This window comes from Psittacula echo, assembly GCF_963264785.1.
Source record: "Psittacula echo genome assembly, chromosome: 6".
Lineage (NCBI taxonomy): Eukaryota > Metazoa > Chordata > Aves > Psittaciformes > Psittacidae > Psittacula > Psittacula echo.
Window position 1 is genome coordinate 6,580,833 of NC_137743.1, and position 18,758 is coordinate 6,599,590.

An 18,758-nucleotide genomic window follows, 5' to 3' on the forward strand; every position below is an offset into this window, starting at 1 on the left:
GTGATATAGGTTTGGCCTTTGCTAAGCAAAGAGGAGGCCTGGGAGCTTCCAATAACATATTAATTCTTATGAGGCATAGGACGGGCTAACACTTTATGACTTTGCTTGGTCTTCAAGGTCATAGAACCTTAGAATGGTTTGGGTTTGAAGAGACCTTAAAGCTCATCCAGTTCCAACCTCCTGCCATGGGCAGGGGCATCTTCTACTAGACCAGGTTGCTCCAAGCCCCATCCAACCTGGCCTTGAACACTTCTAGGGATGGAGAAAAAGAGATACAGAATTCAATCCACCAGAAAAGATTTCTGATGTCTTGACCTTAAAGAAAACAGGAAAATTATGTGAAACAAGGAAAGAAACAATCCCAGGGACCAGAGAGGTGGGCTTAGGTACCATTCGCAGGACGGGAGAGCAGGAAGCCAAGGTCCAAGCCAGTCTGGCCCTGCCTGGGGTACCTGCCTCCTGGGAGAGCATCATGGGTGAGAAGGGAGGAGAAGCATCTCTTTCCTTTAGAGGGACAAATTAAGGATTAAATAAGTCTTTCCTTCTGAGGGCAGAGCGCTCACTGGACATGAACTATAAGACCTAACCAGGTTCCCACTAAATCCTGCCTTACCAAAATGGCTCCAGCCCTACATCTAACTTACACTTTGTTACCATAAAAGCTTTATAATGTGACAGAAGAAGAACCCCACCATTCCACCACTGAAGCTTTACAAGCACGTTAGTGGTTGATATGGATATCCCTACCAGCTCCGTTTCCCTCTGGCGGGCAGCCAGCCGGCAGAGGGAGCACAATAATGTGGCTGTGCCCACAACAGCAGTGATGAGGTTGATGACAATAAGGAATAAATGCTAAAGTGAATCGTTTCATTTATGCTCATTATTGTTTTTAAAAGTAGGGGAAGAAAAAACACACAGAAGGCCAAAACTAGAAGAGAGAGAGATGCTATTTTCAGGCTTCTGTGAGGATACTGCAAATGCTATTGGGGTTAAAAGCAACGATTAGCAGTGATAACTACATGCTCAGCAATGTCTCTGGAATAAATGGACTGTATGACTCCTCCATTGGAGCCAGCAGGCTGTCAGAAGGAGCTACTAACAGCTTTTTGCTAATCCTAAAAACAGGTCTCCCAGCTTCTTAAGCCAGGCATATCCGATAGCTTGTCACACTTGCTGGGGGAATGGAAAAAGTAATAATCCTCAAAGCATTTCAGAAAATTCCTTATCCCAAATGTGAAAGTAGATAGGAAATAGCCTGGCTAAGGATGAATCATCTGATGTTTTTTTAATTGAAATGGAAGAGTGAATGCTGGACTCAGTAAAGATGGCATGTGGAGCATGTCTTGGCATGAAACGGCTCTCCCCTCTGCCCACCGCTTCCCTTTCCCTCTTGTGCAGCAGCTTTGCAGCTTTCCAGGGAGAGGAACTGGCACAGCTCCTTTGATCTCCGAGGCACCACGCTGATACACACCACTCACGGATCTGGCCCTAACTCATCTGCCATAATTAAATCCATTTGTGGAACCTGGGGCTTCTCTCAACTCAAGGTCACTGCTACCCAGCAGTGTACATCTGTTACAGCCCTCCCAACAAGGAGCAGGCAAAGGCCCCTTTCCTTGCAAATTAACACCCACTAAGGCTGCCTGGTTATTAAATGTGCTCAGAAATGTCTAGCCAATAAATACGGTGTGAGGACCTATATGATGCATTTTTTCTGTTTACAGTGATTTAATAATAATGATAACTGGTCCAAGCAAATAAGTCACCATATTCAGAGCACAGCTAAACAGAAAGACAACTGAAGTTTCTGAATGTACTTTAATATTGATGTGCCTAATGTAGCTGACAGCATTAAAATGGGCAAACACTTGAACTTTAGAAGCCAAAACTGCCCCCGTTGTGTTTTGGGGTAGGTTTCTGGCTTATTCTTTGCTTCCCTAGTGAGCAGCATCTGTTTCAGTCTTGCTTGGGCACAGTGTTTGCAAATGCAAAAGCCAGAGACTGGATGTGTATCTTAAGTTTAGCATTACAGATTCACAAGGGACAGGTTATAAAAAATGTGTAATGTGTCCTTCAATCTGCGCCATAAGTAGCTCATGGTGACAGGATCTACAGAGAAATTGGCCACAGATGTTTCTCAGATCATAGGCTTCTTTAAAGAGAGAAGGGAGAGGCTGAAGAGCATTTCTGGGTCTAGACACACTCATATCCCTGGCACCGATCACGCTCATTGGATGATCACAGCTGGAGACTCAGCTCATGGTTAAACTGAGTCTAACACCAACATAACCATGACTTGCTTATATGACATCTTCCTGTGACTAAAGCCATTATCTCTTCTTGAACCTTCTAACAATGAACTCTTAAAACCAAATGCTAAAATTAGGAAAGCCTTCCTGGAACTCTCTGGGAAAGCTTCCCTGGAGTATAGCTCAAGGAAACGGTGAATGAGTCTTGACAGACCATCCTGAAGGAGAACAGTGAAAAGAGGGAGAGAATTGCTTCACAAAGAGGGCCATAAATGGCAAACATTAGGATGAGGCATTGGTGATGCTGAAGAAAGGCCAAACTGTCTTTATCTTGAAGGCAAAGGGAGCAAACATACTATGTCAGCTGTCAGATTTTGAGCATATTCTACCTGCTTTGCATGGAAAGTGAAACTAAACCTTTTGTATTCATTTTTTATAGGAAAAAGAAAACCCAAACAACTCGTGACACTTACCTTTCCAACCACTTCCACTGGAGAAACCTGTCGAAGTACATGCTGTTCAGGTACTCTTGGAATGGTTCCCCGCTGAGGTGGTCAAGGACAGATCTATCTCAGATGAAAAGGATATATAAGCATTTTATAATCCTGAACTTGGAGCAAAAGAGAAACAAAACAAGAGGAGAAAATCCAGACTTCTTGTATGGTGCGATCATTCTCCTTTATTTTGTACTTTATTTTACTCATGGTTTCAATCTAGGAACAAAGTGGTATGTTAGATGTATTTCATAACAGAAGGCGTTATACAAGCTGAATAGTAATATGTATTCACTATGCTTGCTGAAAATTAACAGGGCATCTCTTACTGGCTTCAATGGACTTTTACAAAGACTGTTACTCACTAAACAACAAATTTATTTGCTTTTGTGAGTAATTGAACACAACACCCTCAGGAAATGAGCTCCTAAACTTCAGGGGATGTTTGTATCTGGATCAAAGATTTCTGTCTAAAGCCCATTTCTGTCAAAGAAGGACCATAGAGTATTATTTTGAGCAAAAAATAATCAATTTCAATTCTTTCTATACAGAAGAAGTAGTAACTGTCACTAAAATCAAGCGACTTTGCTTAACAGCTATGTGCTTTGTAGAGTAAAACAGAGGAAAGTCTGAACAGGGATGTGGATTTGCTTCTGGATCAAGAAAAGAATTCTTGGGCTCATGTAGAGGATGCAAAATCTTTTGCATAATCAAAGGAAGGAAGGAATAGAAAGACCAGCCTGCAAATGTGAGAAAGAAGTATGTTGCTTGTGACAGGCAACAAGCAGCCAGAGACCAACAAACATCCCATAAGAAAGGCCAAGGGTTCAGAGCTAAGAAAAGATGGGTTGAGCTGAGAGAGCTCCTGAGATGAAGGTGGTCACATTGATTAAGAAGGGGTTGTCCACCTGCTGGTTTGGGTTCTTGCCTTGCTTACTGGGCTACTGCTTCCACCTCTGCTGGCAGCATTGGTGGGGACTAAACTTGGGTTTGGGTGTATTTCTGTCTTTGGGTATACAGACACTTTTCTGTCTGTATTTAAGGCTATACAGACACAGCTCCAGATTTTACTGGAGGAGGAAGGAAATCCTCTCTGAAGGACCAGTCTGGTTTGGGAACGGATGATCTATGTCTTACCCTGGGGTAGTTCTAGACCTCCGCAAACAATGCACCATGAATAACATGAACATGGGAAATTGGAGGGGGGCAGGAGCAGGCAGCCAAAGTATTAGAGGTCAAAGCAGAAATTAGAGCTTATACATGCCTATCTCCAGCAGACTGATCTTATCTATGAAGATGTGTCTGAAACTCCTCCCCATTCCTGCTCCTACAGGATAGCAAGCTTCATATTTGTATGTATGCCTCCCTTGTTTTGGTCTGACCGTGAACTCTTCCAAAATTAACATTATTCAGTACATTTAGTAAATACCAACAGCAAGTTTTTAAAACTTCCTTTTGACCCCATTTCAGTCCATGTGAAATGCCCAGCATATTTATTAACAAGGTCTCAAACCTGGCTCATTTATCTGTTTGAGCTGAGACGAAGGAATGGCTGTTGGTGAATACGAGCCTGAATTAAGTGGTGTCCAATGCCAGCCTATTCCATTCAGTTAATTAAAAGCTGTGCGCATTTCACAGAACAATAGCTGCCTTTCAGCAGTTGTTTGCTTTTTAGTTCCCCTCTTTGGCAACAACAAAGTGCATTTGAGAGGGAACTGTCAGCTTTCAAACCGATTTGAGAACTGGAAACAGGCATCAGGGGGGTTTGTGTTGAGCACAGCTCTGCCTTTGTCACTGGGACTGGCACACACAACTGGTGCGAGTTACATGAGCATCTCTACATGACACCAGGCCAATGCAAGGAAGAGAAGGCCAGAAATAACCCACATCTACCAACGCAAAGCATAACTGGAACCAGAAAAGGTCAATGAAATGAGTCAAAACAATGAATGACAGTGGAGCGAGTTTTACAAATCCCCATTACATCACCCAGGGAAAACAAACGGTGCTCAGCCAGAAACCACACCGGCCAGCGTGCGATGATCCCTCCTTTTCAGATTTTCATTCGTTTATGATCTACTGGCGTGAACAGCCTCGGGTCAGTGTTTGCAAATGCAAAGCGCATACCTGGAGCTTTAGCGCATAACAGCGCAAATCACCTCACTGCTACAAAACCTGATAAGCCTTTTCCCAGACAAAGGATGAAATAATGCACGCTCGTTTTGAACGCCACGGGCAGGCAGAAAGCATTCAAACAAGCCCCATTCTCCTGGTGAAGATTTGCTGGAAAAGCCATGCGGAGCAAGTTTGCACATTCCTCTGTCTAAATGGGCTGTATAGCCACTTAATTTTTATTCACTTTGAAACAGAGATGTTTTCTTTGGATGCATTATCATTGTAGCTCTTTTCACACAGCATGAAATCCACGGCTGGTTTACTTGGCTAGAACACTCCGTCAAATACCTGAAACACTAAGTGCCTGTGTGTAGTGTATATAATGGCATGGAAATATTTATTGCATTTTGCTCAGATGAAATGACTTCACCGCTTGTCAGCTCTGCCTCTAGGATTATGAACATAAGATGAAGATACTTGCTTCAGGTTCAAATGGAAATGTCTGTCTTTTACCTGACACATTCCTTACACACTGCCGGCTGCGGCTCTGAGATCTCTGGGTATCGAGTTATACTTACTTTGTACAGTGAGAGAATAGCTCTTTGCAGGGGCTGTTTTCGAGTTTCTCCTCTGTCTGTTGGATAAGATCTTGACTGACTTCAGGAACGCAGGCTGGAGACTAGGGGGGGAGAAGAGAGGGGTGCGTTATCTCTGTGATGAGGTGCAGATTCTCCTTTCTTAACATGTAAAAGACACATTCATTATTTATGCCCTGAACTGCTTCCATTCAATTCCAGCGGTTGTGTAAAAGCAAAGGAGCTTTACGTCAAACAGCAGTAAAATCGGACACCGTGGTAACTCGCTTCACATTCCACTCTATCCTCACATTGCTTTTCTGCCTTCTCCTGTACCTTCACCTCCTTGCCCAGCCTCATGAATATGCAGGGCACACTCCTTGCCAATTCTTTGAACTGCTCCCTTGCATCCCATGAAAAATGTGCTGGCCTGAGCTGTGCACAGGCCATTCTCTTAAACAAGAGATTTTGCCCAGTGTTTTCACTTCACTGATGATTCATTGTGCTGTCTGAAAAATCCATCTTTTTTTTTAACCAGCAAAGGAAAACAAGAGCAGGGCATTGGTACTGATGGATTGCTATATAAATAATACAGGAAGATGCTCACAAAAGTGTCTGGACACCTTAATTCATTATTAGAAGGACAAAAAATGATCCAGAAGTTTTAAAATAATCATTTCAAAAAGGAACTCTGCCAACCGAGCACATAAACCCTTTTCATCCTCTCTTCCCTTTAGAGAGAATGGACATTCAGCCTCTTTAAAAAGCCCTTACCAAAGCGAGTTCTTTTGCAGCATGCCTTGATGGTTAACCAGTTTAGGGCCTTTGGGACTAATTACCTATAAAGACAGTTTTTAGGCAGTTCACATTCTTATTCATTGACAGTATCCTCTACTTATATAAAAAAGTGTATATGTGTGTGTACCTATTTATAGGCATTTCTCCTATTGACATGAAAGCCCCTTTATATAACCAATTGGATTTGGGTATTTTCAATAAATCCAGCCTTAGCTGACAAAATCCTCTTTCCTTGCAGAAGCCTTACACTCGGTAAGGTTCCCCATCCACGGCCATGACCACCAGATGTGCTGAGGGGGTGGGTCACAGAGCATCATCCTGGCCAGATGTTCTTATTAACTCACCCTTAGCTGGGGATATCTTGGCAAGCACTGAAATGAATTGCAGGCAGAGTTCAAAACCACTGGGAATGAGGACAGAGAAAGGAGCAGAGGCAGAGCCAGAGAAAATCTCCAGCATAGTGAAAGCTGAATTAAGTCTTCTATTGTTTCCTTGAAATGTGAATGTGATCTTGATTGTGACATGGAAAAGTAAGTTTATTCCATGGTTTACAGAACTGTCTGTGCATGCTGTGTAATGCAGTCTCACTGTTCAACCTTCACAGATGATCTGCAGAACATGCTGGGTATATTTGGCCTTGCTGAGATATTTTGTCATTTCCTCCATATATTCCTCTATTTCCTTAGCAAAAGACATCAAGAGAACACCCACTTTTAATTGCAGACAGAATATATTGCTAATATGTAAGAAGTTTCACAGTTTCTTGAGAGGTAGATAAGCTCACACATTATCATAGAATCACAGAATCATCACGGTTTGTGTTGGAAGGCGCCTTAAAGCTCATCCAGCTCCAACCCCCTGCCACGGGCAGGGACACCTTCCACTAGAGCAGGTTGCTCCAAGCCCCTGTGTCCAACCTGGCCTTGAACACTGCCAGGGATGGGGCAGCCACAGCTTCTCTGGGCACCCTGGGCCAGCGCCTCAGCACCCTCACAGGGAAGAGCTTCTGCCTAAGAGCTCATCTCAGTCTCCCCTCTGGCAGGTTAAAGCCATTCCCCTTGTCCTGTCCCTGTGTGCTCTCCTCTAGAAGATGAAGAGACTGAGACAAAGCCTCAGCTTGTTTGGCTGCTGGGGTGGACATGAGCTGAGAACTGTAGAACAAGTCCCAGTAATTTAGACAACTTACAGAAATTCCTAACTGTAGATGCCCATTACTAAGTCCCAGTTTGAGTTCCAGACAGTCAGTAGAGGCAAGAGTGAAGCAGTGAAATAACTAAGGAAAAAAATCAAAAATCCTGTTTCAAGTGCTATAGCTGCTGCATGGAAACATTGGGGAAAAAAAGAGGAAACAGAACAAAAAAGGCTTTTACAGGACTATTCAGATATGAACCAAAGCCTGATGATTAGCAATATGTCAAGTGATTTAGGCTGGGAACCATCTGAATTAATACCTGTACGTTCTAGTGGGTTGTGTGGACAAGCTCATTGGCAGCCCAAAGCTTGTACATGGCTGTGTGAGTCCACTGCTCAGAGCCCTCATCATCTTCAACATCTGACACAGGGTACAGAAACACCTCTGAACTCCAGAGTCCTTGCACTGCTGTGAATCAGGAGTGTCTTCTGATGTGAACGGAGTTGTACGAGTAAAATTGATACTGTAATTGATTATGACTAACTAAATCTAGAACTTGTTCTACATTTACAGGCCAAAATTGGGATCCAAAAGCTAAGTTCTAAACCCCATAATTAGTCATTTAGACCAAGTGACCTGATTCTTAGTCACGCCAGGCAACTTGATTTCTCACTGGGAATTCATTTCCCAATGGGAGATAAGCTGCCTTGAGTTAAGTGTTGAAGGTCATGCTCATGCTCCATTATTAGTAATAATTCCATCAAATTTGTCTGAGATCAAAGTACATTTAAAAAGAACTTATAAGCATAAGCTAACTTTTTTCATAAAGAAGAAATTAAATTCTTTAAGGGAAAAGGGAGAAGAATGAGTAAAAGAAATGGTAAAACGAATGGGAAGTACTTAAAAATGGCACGAACTGTGATTCCTTTCTCCCAGTTCATGGGAGATACAGTCACCACTTGGTTTTTCCAAACCACTCACAGCTGACCTTTGAATCTCTGCTTCCTTTGAACAAACTGAGAACAAGCTAACAATATCAAGGTAGGCAAAAACATAAATACACTGACATCCTCTACATGGACTAAGGCCTTTAGCCCCTTACACGGACTAAAGTGCGAACACTTCACTGGAGCACCTCATTTTCTGTAACAAAACCCCACTTTTTTCCACAGGCTCATCATTTCCAAAGGTTCTGTAGGCCCTGCAAAACGTTTGGTGTCTTTATGCAGGCCTTTATAGTGTTCAGGGCAGAGCAGTTGCACCACATGTAATGGAAGAGCATACCCAACACTTTCCAGCTCTGTGTACAGTCCTAGGGAGCATTTGTACGATCCTTCCTGAGATTTTCCTTGAGACTTCATAGTTCCCACTGCTGCCAATAAATAACCATGCCTGCCATTTTCCCTGCCTCAGTCCCATGCATACCTATGGCCTTCAAACAAAGCCAGGAACAATTACAAGCCAAAACCCAACCTCACCAACCTACTTTTGCTTCCCTGGAGAACAATTAGGTAGCACAAGTTATGAGTGAAAGAGAGTATTTGGATCCCAAGAGGGAAAGCTTACAAAGGTAACGCTTTGGCCAGTTACAGGAGAAAAAGTTGCCTCTTCCCTGGAGAGATGCGAAAGATTACTGCAGCCCTGAAGCAGTGGTTATTAACACTGTTCTCCTGCTGCATGATGGGTAATGGCTGTAAAAGCAAATTCAGCTTTTACAGGGGAACAGAGACACCTTTTCCAACATATTAAATGTCCTGTGGCAGCAGGAGAGCCATACACTGTGATTAAGACCATTACATCTGAGTGCATGACAAAGAATATTCTGCTAACTCTTCAGAAACACCTGCAGAAACCTGTTACGTTTCTTGTATATTTAAATAAGTACAGCCCTATGTTTCCCTTAATGGCTATTCTGTTTCCTGAAGACAAAGAAAGTGATTCTTGAGCTCACTTACAATAATGTAAACCGGAAACGATGCCAGTCAAGTCAACAGGAGAACACTAGGGTAAAGCTGATGGAACCGAAACCAGATTCATGTCCCAAGATTCTGGCAGTGAAAGAAGTGCTTAAATTGATCCAACACAAAAATTTATCTCATCACATTATCCTTTTCAACCAGACAGTCCAAAAGTCTAAATTACTTTCACTAGGTTTTAATCAAAATCTCCTGTTTCCCATATCTTCTCATTTATGGCCAGAAACGGAATACCTTCATATAAATATTCTGCTGGCAAAGCAAGATCTCAGTTTTATGATGCCCTCTTGCTTAATTTTTATGAAAAGAATGCAACTAGGACTTGGATTAGTGATCATCTGAGAAACAAGAAATGGATATTCAGTTACTTCTGAGTGCCATTGACACAGTCTGAGGAAAACATTTCCAATTGTTAATTTGGGGTTTTTCTAATTCAAAAGACAAGAGATCCTCCCAGCTCCTCTCCCGTTTCAGTAAATGGCATGAAAACAGCTGAGATGTCACACACTTGATCAAGGTTAGTTATGTTGTGTCCATAGAAATTTGGAGATCATGGTTCCTTCCACATTTAGACTCTGGGCCTGCAAGATACTTCCCACATTTTGCTGAGAGGTTGATTGCAGCTTCTCCCCCTTCTTCTCCTGTTCACTAGGATGCAACCACTGTCAAACAGCGTGATGGTTAGGTTTGAAGTGGGATGCAATACCACCCATAAATATCAGGCTCTTAGTGGAAGCTGAGTACATCGCAAGCCAAATGCAGGCTGGTCTTTCCACAGTTGTTCCTGGCAGCCTGAGTGCCAGGAGACCCCTGCCAGGTAGCTGTGTTCATGCTGGTACTGCCCATGTCCCGGCACTCAGCACCTCACTGGAGTACTCAAAAGAGGCAAAATCTGACCCAGCTGAAAGCTTCCAGGCTGTGTAACTCCCCATTATCTGTTATTCTCAATGTCGTGCTGCATCACTATACTTTAAAATGGTGTCGTGGTTTAAGCCCAGCCGACAATCCAGACCCACACAGCTGCTTGCTCACTCCCCCCACTTCCTCCCCCCACTCCCGGAGGGATGGGGAGGAGAATCGAAAGAATGTAACTCCCATGGGTTGAGATAAGAGCAGTCCAGTAACTCAGGTATAACACAAACCACTGCTGCTGCCACCAATAATAATAATGACAAGGGAAATAACAAGGGAAGAGAATACAACCACTCACCACCTGCCAACCGATACCCAGCCTGACCAAGCAGTGATCTAGCCCTTCCAGGTAACTGCACCCAGTTTATATAGTGGGCATGACGTGCTGTGGTATGGAATACCCCTTTGGCTAGTTTGGGTCAGGTGTCCTGTCTCTGCTTCCTCCCAGCTTCTCCTCCTCCCTGGCAGAGCATGAGACTCAGAAAGTCCTTGGTCAGAGTAAACATTACTGAGCAGCAACTGAAAACATCGGTGTTATCAGCGCTGTTCCCAGGCTGAAACTCAAAAACACAGCACTGCACAAGCTACTGAGAAGGAGAAAAATGACTGCTACTGCTGAACCCAGGACAAATGGAAACTCCCCTTTGTTGAGAGCTCTGTAAGTTTTAAGTTTTGCTACAGGCTACTTCACTCACCCCTTCAAGACACAGTATTTGTTGGCCTTCACTGAACAGGACCGCAAGCAAATAAGCCTTCTCATAAAATTGCCTCTGTACGTTTGCCATGGTACTTACATTTATCTAATAGTGTTTAAAATGTACAACTGTAGTTGAGATGTAGTGTGCTATAGGTGTTGCATCTGTGTTTATGGAAATGAAAGCTGGCAGCTAGCTAGCAGAGATTTGCAACTTGTCCTGGGTTTAGCAGCAGCAGTCATTTTTTGATCCTTCTTAGTAGCTGGTGCAGTGCTGTGGTTTTGACTTTTGGCCTGGGAACAGAGCTGATAACACTGATGTTTTTAGTTACTGCTCAAATGTTTACCCTGACCAAGGACTTTGTGAGTCTCGTGCTCTGCCAGGGAGGAGGGGAAGCCGGGAGGAAGCAGAGACAGGACACCTGACCCAAACTAGCCAAAGAGGTATTCCATACCACAGCATGTCATGCCGGGGATGTAACTGGGAGTTACCTGGAAGGGCACTCTCTGCTTGGTCGGGCTCGTTTCGGCGGCTGGTATCGTATTCGCTTCCCTTGTTATTTCCCTTATCATTATTATTATTGGTGGCAGCAGCAGTGGTTTGTGTTATACCTGAGTTACTGGACTGCTCTTATCTCAACCCATGGGAGTTACGTTCTTTGGATTCTCCTCCCCATCCCTCCGGGAGGCGGAAGGGGAAGTAGAAACTGCATGGCTGACTTGCCAACTGGCTTAAACCGCTACACAACTTCAGTGAGCAAAAGCATTTTCCTGACAACGCAGCAGTTGGGGTCAGCCTTTCTGAAACTGGGGTGGGGTGAGTAGCAGATGTCTCTGTATAACCAACTCCAACCACTTCTGATAGCTTTACAGGACCCAAAGATGCACACACAACACTGACCTGCACAAGCAGAGTTGGATTATTGTGCACAACACTGCTTTTTCCATTGGAAAAGTGCCCAAATTACAAAGGGAACTGAGCAGGATGTGCTGAGACTCCAGACAGATACACATATCAACTTGGGGTCACCACTGTTTCAGAAAGCTGCATAGAGCTGATGAGAACACCAAGGAGCTGGAGGGTTGAGAAACGTGCTTAGGGGAAAAAAAAAGCCAAAGGGGAGTGTTGAGGTACTAGATCTGTTTAGTCTGGAAAAGTAGGAGTGAAACACTGTAAAGCTCCTTTAATATAGGAATGTTCTTAATAAAGAGGGCAGGGATCAATTATCCTGCATGTTCTGCTCTGCACTGGGGGAATGATATGAAAGAATCCACTTAATTGGATATGAAAGCCTTTTTTTCCTAACTTTTCACACATGAAGTGCAAGAACAGGCATATGAATATTGTGGAATCTCCTCTCAGAGGTCTGAAAGGCCTCTGAGGTCAGACAGACATCTGTTGGTGATCGCAGTGTATTTGATCTCTGTTCAGTGCAAGAGGCTTTTGAGCCCTCTCCCAGTCCTTTGCACCACTGATTCTGCAAAACACTGGACTCTGTAAAACACAGGCACAAGGCATGGCCCTGAGAACAGATGAGGAAAGGAGCTGGTATGCTAAGTGCTCACCAAAGGAAACCTGGAGCTCTGGGCAAAGGAATAAGTATCTTCCTTGCAAGTGAACAGTCCTGCATCTGCATCAAAGACACTTGTCTCAAACATCATTGTTTCCTACAAGAAAAGAAATAGCTTGCAGAACCCTGATCTTGAGATCAGAGAAAGGGATAGCATTGACTTCAGTCAGACTGACTTCGCAAGAAACAGAGCGGGTCCATAGTCCGGAGGTAATTCTTTACCCTTACACTGTGCCTTTCATCTAAGAACCTCAAAATATTAAAGCTTCATTGCATGATTAAGTCTTCATGAGCTAGGTGGCAACCTCATAATATTTTACAGAACAGTGAACAGGGAGGTTAAGAGTTGTATTTTGCAGAAGAGTTGATCATCATCTGTTACTGAAATAAAGAAGTCTCACTGAGATAAATGAAAGCTAGAGGTGCTCAGATTCCTCAAATCAGTCTATTTATAGCTTGCAATTAGCGAATAAGGAATGGAAACCTAAGAATACAGGCTTTCATTTTATGCCAGCACTTGTCAGTGGATGTAAGTCATCACAGCATCTTAAAGCACGACTCTTCATCGCTAGAAGTATTACATGAACCAGAAAGATACCACACTCTTTAGATGGAATAGACTTCATGCACCCTTTTTGTTGCAAACACAACTGCTTTCCTGGCGAGCTTCAGAGAGATTCAAACACAATGAGCTATTTTAAAAGCTACTTGCATGAAACAAATAATGTGCAGCATATGTTATGTCTCAGGTTATGAAAACATTCCACAACAAACTAGCTTAAAACAATTAAAAATGTTTCAGTCACTGGACAAAAGCTCAAGCCATAACTTTTCCTGAGCTGCCTCTGATTCCAAGCACTTCTGTCTTTAATGATATGTGTACTTTCAGATGTTGACAGCAATTTTCCAGATATAATCTACTTACAAATCCCCACACAGATCTGCTACCAGTAGAGACCTCAAAACTATGAAAGAAACAGGCTAAAACGAGCCTGTTGGTGTGGGATGATGCATGGTGGGACTAGAAGAGTTCATACACAAAAACCTGGAAATACTGGCTTCATCCAGCTGTTGTGTTGCTGCATTTGATTTACGCTCACCCGGCCGTGACCCAAGACCAGCAACGGAGAGCAATGGTTTGTGTCAAGGATGGGATGCCTGCCACATGCAATGCCATTTCTGCTGTTTTGCTGGGTCACATCATTCTCCAGATGTTTGTGGAAGGTTCAGCTAGCAGGGGGAGTAGTTACTGGGATAGGTAGCAATGATATGATCATCAGGGGTGACTGTCCTCAGTACTCTTTGAGGCAAACACAAGGAGGTAAAAGGAGGACTGTAATCAGAGCAGTTACTAGAGGAGACTAGGTGGATTGTAGGCACGTCATGCTAGTAGGTGCAAAATTAGGCAAAGGCTAATATATGTGCTCAAGTAATGCCTGTTTTCAAAGGGGAAAGATAACGGAGGGCAAAATAGAGGCCATGAAATCATGCCTCTTTGTGCCTCCAAGGCTGATCTGCTATTTGTGGATAGAGATTCACCTCAAGAACTGGCCTGTGATGCCTCCACTGGGATCTGCTTGCTGCCCTCAGAGCAGGAACATGCCAGTGCAAGGCACAGCCTGGGCTCTTCTTGCCCCACCAAGGGAAATGTCTGGAGCCACTTTGGGTGACTGATGTCTCCCCACCTCCTAGCTTTGAGCAGAGGCAGGCCAATGGCAGCTGAGATTCACTCTGAGCTGCAGCCTGGGAAGTATTGACCATGCAGATGGTGACTGATGGAAGGGAGGTAAAAGGGGCTGATGGTGAGAATCATAGAATCATTCAGGTTGGAAAAACCCTTTAAGATCATGGGTAATGGGTGTAAACTGGAGCATGAGAGGTTCCATGTGAACATCAGGAAAAACTTCTTTACTGTGAGAGTGACAGAGCACTGGAACAGGTTGCCCAGGGGGTTGTGGAGTCTCCTACGTTGGAGATATTCAAGGCCCGGCTGGACAAGTTCCTGTGTGATGTACTCTAGGTTACCCTGCTCTTGCAGGGGGGTTGGACTAGATGAGTTTTTGAGGTCCCTTCCAACCCTCGGGATTCTGTGATTCTGTGATTGAGTCCAACCGAAAAGCGCAGAGGAAAGCAATGGAGGAAGAGATAGAGTGTCTTGGTGGTACTTTGTTTTTGGGAAGCCTGGGTTAGGCACGTGTTTCAACCCGGTGAGGGAAAGGTTCCCAGCACTGTCACAACACATGCATTCTCCCGACACTTTTTGTTGTCATGCACAAAAATACTGGAACATTCTTTTTTCTTGCCCTGTGTCTGATCTTATCTGTCCAGTTCTAGCTGTATACGTAGCAAACAGCCAATTCTACATCAGGAGCAGCTGCAACACTTTAAATAAGCAACTTCTGCATTTTCTCCTTATTTTTTTTCCTACCACAAAGTCATCTGGGTCTATATGAGGCAAACCAGTAAAGCAGAAGGCTTCAGAATTCCAGGATATTTGCTTTGAGATGACAGATGTAGGAATTGGCAGTGAGGTGGATAGGGAGCATGGAAAACAGCTGTGTTATATGTAGCAATTTATCTATTACGAGAGTGTGTAGACATCATACCTGAGAATGGGGGCCTGTAATGCAGGGCACTACACACACAGGTCATGAGAGCTAAAGCTTCCAAAGCAAACCAGTCTCACTGGGAATGGGAACGGTGGCCAAAGGCATGAAATACCTCACCCAGGATTACAGAGTGGGTCAATGACAGAGAAAACAATTGAACCCAATCCTGTTCGCTGATCAAATGGTATTTTCAGTTCTGAGGGAAGGATCACTTGCTGGTAGCTAAATGAAGCAAATCAGCAGTGCCGACCAACTGTGGGGTTTGTTTTGTAGCTGCAAGCTGATCTGGAGTCATGATGAATCTGTTTTCCTTCATATTTCTACTGAACTATCAAAACATGTGTTGACACACAGAAAAATACATTGACTGAAGACAACAGAGCCCTCAGCTAACAGCTGAACGTGTTCTTGTGCCTGGAGGGGTTGTACTAATCCACCGCAAAAGGCAACGCTAGTCACCTCAGTTCATTAACTCATTGACTGCAGTAGAGCTGATGTAGCTTCAGGCTGACTTGCTTGCTTTGGACATACTGGGCTGTGTTTTGGGTCTCAGCAAGCCCACGGGTAGGAAAAGGACAAGTTCTTCTCGAGGTTTCCAGCATTCTTCCTCTATGGGGTACAAACTGTAGTCTTGAACTATGCCCTTCCTTGGAGAAACATGGCAATCGCTGAGGTTTCCTCTCTGACAAGTGCATGGGAAGTATATGAAGAATTTTTCTTGACTCTCCTGTTAACCAGCAACAGGGTCTGCTATCAAGCTATACCTTGGTTTTCCTGTTCTCTTTTTGTAGCTGCTCCTTCCTAGAAACCGTATTTCTATTCCTGACAGTGGCAAACAAGCAACTGCCATGCAAATGGTGTGAGTCGAAAGGTTTCCTACATAAAGCTCCAATCCAAAGTGTAGCTTCTTTGGAATGTTAAATTATTTGATTTAGAGAAATTTTGGGGTGTAACCACAATATGAGTTTCGGAGCAACAAAGGAAGAGAAAATACTGCCTGGATCAAGGAGAAATTACTTCCTGGCTCCTATAGGTGGCCAGAAGAAATCTCAAACAATTCAAGCCCCATAGAAAGTAATTTTGAAATAACAAATTGTCCCTTGAGACAATATCGAGCTGTTTCATCAGCTTCTTTTGCAAGGCCAGTGAATCAGCTGCGGGCTTTATACTCTTCAATTAAATAGAAATGCTCACCACAATTCCAACCAGCTATGGGGTTTTTGGTACAGCTTATTCTAAGAACCTGAACTGGTCATCATGGAAGATAGGCTTTTGACTTCAATTAGCGAGAAAATGGGCCTCACAAGAAGCGCATGGCAAGATATTTTTCACTATCTTTAAACTCTAGTCCTTCCCCACCCATACTTGTGAAGTAACGATTTGGAAATCAGTTTATAGAGGTTTCTTTAGCAAAGAAACAAGTTTTTCCTCCTCTCTGTAGACACATGGTTTATTAGCGTAGGGGTGCTCATAAATTGGCCAGCTGAAATTCTTTTGTACGAACTTACTTTAAAGCAGGGGAAGGGAAAGTGTATTTTACTTGTTGTTGCCTTTTTTCTGCTTTAAAAGCATTTTGCACACAGATTAAAAGATGAAAACACAGATTCAATAACCTTTACCAGAGCTGTCAGCAGGATAAGGAGGGTAGTTTAAGAAACAGAATAAAAGACTAATACTAACCAGGATTTTCCAGCTATCGAAAAGTTAGTCTACTCACACAGTCCTTGGAAGTGCCATGTAACCTCTTTTCTTAGCAACCTGAGGCATTGCTACAGTGCATTACTACAGATGTTTGATAAAGTGTTTTGGGAAAAGAACAGTATTCTCACCATTAGTAGTAACAAAGATGACAGGACAATGTTGAAAGCTTCTGTTCTCAGATTTTTTTTTCTCTCGTCACATGTGCTTAATAGGTTTGGATAACATCCAGTGTCCAGCCTTTTATCAGAACCTTTCTACCTTTTAATGTCCTCCTTCACTGATGGATAGCCTAAACATTAGCAAGCAACCTTATGTTGCAATACTCATAGCTTGGCTTCTTCTGGTAAACCAAATGTCATTTGTTCCATTAAAAAAATCCCTAAATCTATAAACACTCATTTACAACCTCAACGTTATTGAATGGCTTTCCTGTAGGAAAACAAACAGATCCCTCATTGAATTCACTCCTCTGAGACATCAGCCTGTAAACATGAGTAACCCTTCTCTCGCAAGCGATCCTCGCGCTGAAGCCCACAAGCTATTTGCTTTGCATGAAGGCAGCTCATGCGTGAAAGCCAAGTCAATGGCTGTGGTGCTATCAGTTGTAGAGGGGATTCTGCAGAATTTGCTTTCATCTTTTTCCACTACCAGGCCAAAACACTTGAATGAAGAAATGAAAATCCAAGAGAGAGTTTGGGAAGGCCTGAAAAGGGATTAGCAAGTGAATTAAACAAACATCGGCCAGGAACCAGTGGCCCACTCAGAAGGACTGGAAACACCCACAAAAGCAAACAAAATCACTACCTAGCACTGCTGGAAACAGGGCATTCCCTAATCACCTGTGTCACACGATCCATTAACGATCATATGGTAATAGCCATCTGCAAAGAACTGAGAGGGAGGACATTTATTGTAGGAGATGACACACTGTTTGCAGTGGCATATTCAGCTCTTCCTCAGTTTTGCTTGCTGGACAAACAGCATCTGTGCCAGGATAATAAACTTGCTATATGCTGGATTTTTGACTCAGGTCAGAGTCTGGCTTGATTAAAGAAGCAATAAATTAACATACAGGTTGAGGCTTGGCATGCAGGTTAAGTGAGTTTTGTTAAGTGTAGTTGCATTACTGGGAGAAAAAATATTAAACATGGATAATTTGAAGTTCCGCATATCAACAACTTAAATATGCAGATTATTTTTAAACCCATTTGTAATTAAAAGAGTTTAAAAAACCTCAATTTTATTTCCTTGTTTATACACTGATCTAGTGATAATGATATTTTAGTGAAGTGAAACATATTTGTCTTCAGTGAAATTTAAAACATTCCTTATGGTAATGCTGCGATTCCTGGTTCCAAGTTAAAATAACGCACTCTAAAGTTATTAACTTTGTGATTCTGCTAGTTGCAGCACCCCAGCCAAAGGTGTCAGCCTCAGGAATCTCATCTGAGTTTGCTTGGCCCATTCTCGTGAGGCTACTCAGCTGCTGAAGTCTATAGATGTTTTTCCACAACCCTAATTTCCTATTATGAGGGAATTAGATGAGAAAGAAGTTAAATTTAACTTCCGTTTTCATCATGTGCCTTTTCATTCTCTTCTTTGTTGAGATCAAGCATACAGTTGCCTGTTACTGCTTCTGAGTTTAACACAATGAATCCTGAGCTCAGAGAGACATCTGTTGACTCATTACACTTCTAGCTTCACAGTTCCAAAGCTGAACCAACCAGGGAAGTGGCTGCAAGTCACAGTGGGTGGATAGAAGGGCTGTAGAGGTCTGTTCAAATGGCTCCCATACCACTACACAGAAACCTGTGTGGATATGCCACACAATGTAATTTCATAGAATCATAGAATAGTTAGGGTTGGAAAGGACCTTAAGATCATCCAGTTCCAACCCCCCTGCCATGGGCAGGGACACCTCACACTAAACCA

General features: G+C 43.1%; 1 protein-coding gene across 1 annotated transcript in view; it reads right to left on the minus strand.

Annotated features, from left to right (window-relative positions):
* Positions 1-18,758, minus strand: part of GRK5 (G protein-coupled receptor kinase 5) — a 167,995-nt gene that overhangs the window by 22,946 nt on the left and 126,291 nt on the right. Inside the window, exons 5-6 of the mRNA XM_080620760.1 lie at positions 5,437-5,537; positions 2,723-2,815 (exon numbers count right to left, since the gene is read on the minus strand). Of these exons, the coding sequence (XP_080476886.1) occupies positions 2,723-2,815; positions 5,437-5,537 (194 nt within the window). The remainder of the gene's footprint in view (positions 1-2,722; positions 2,816-5,436; positions 5,538-18,758) is intronic.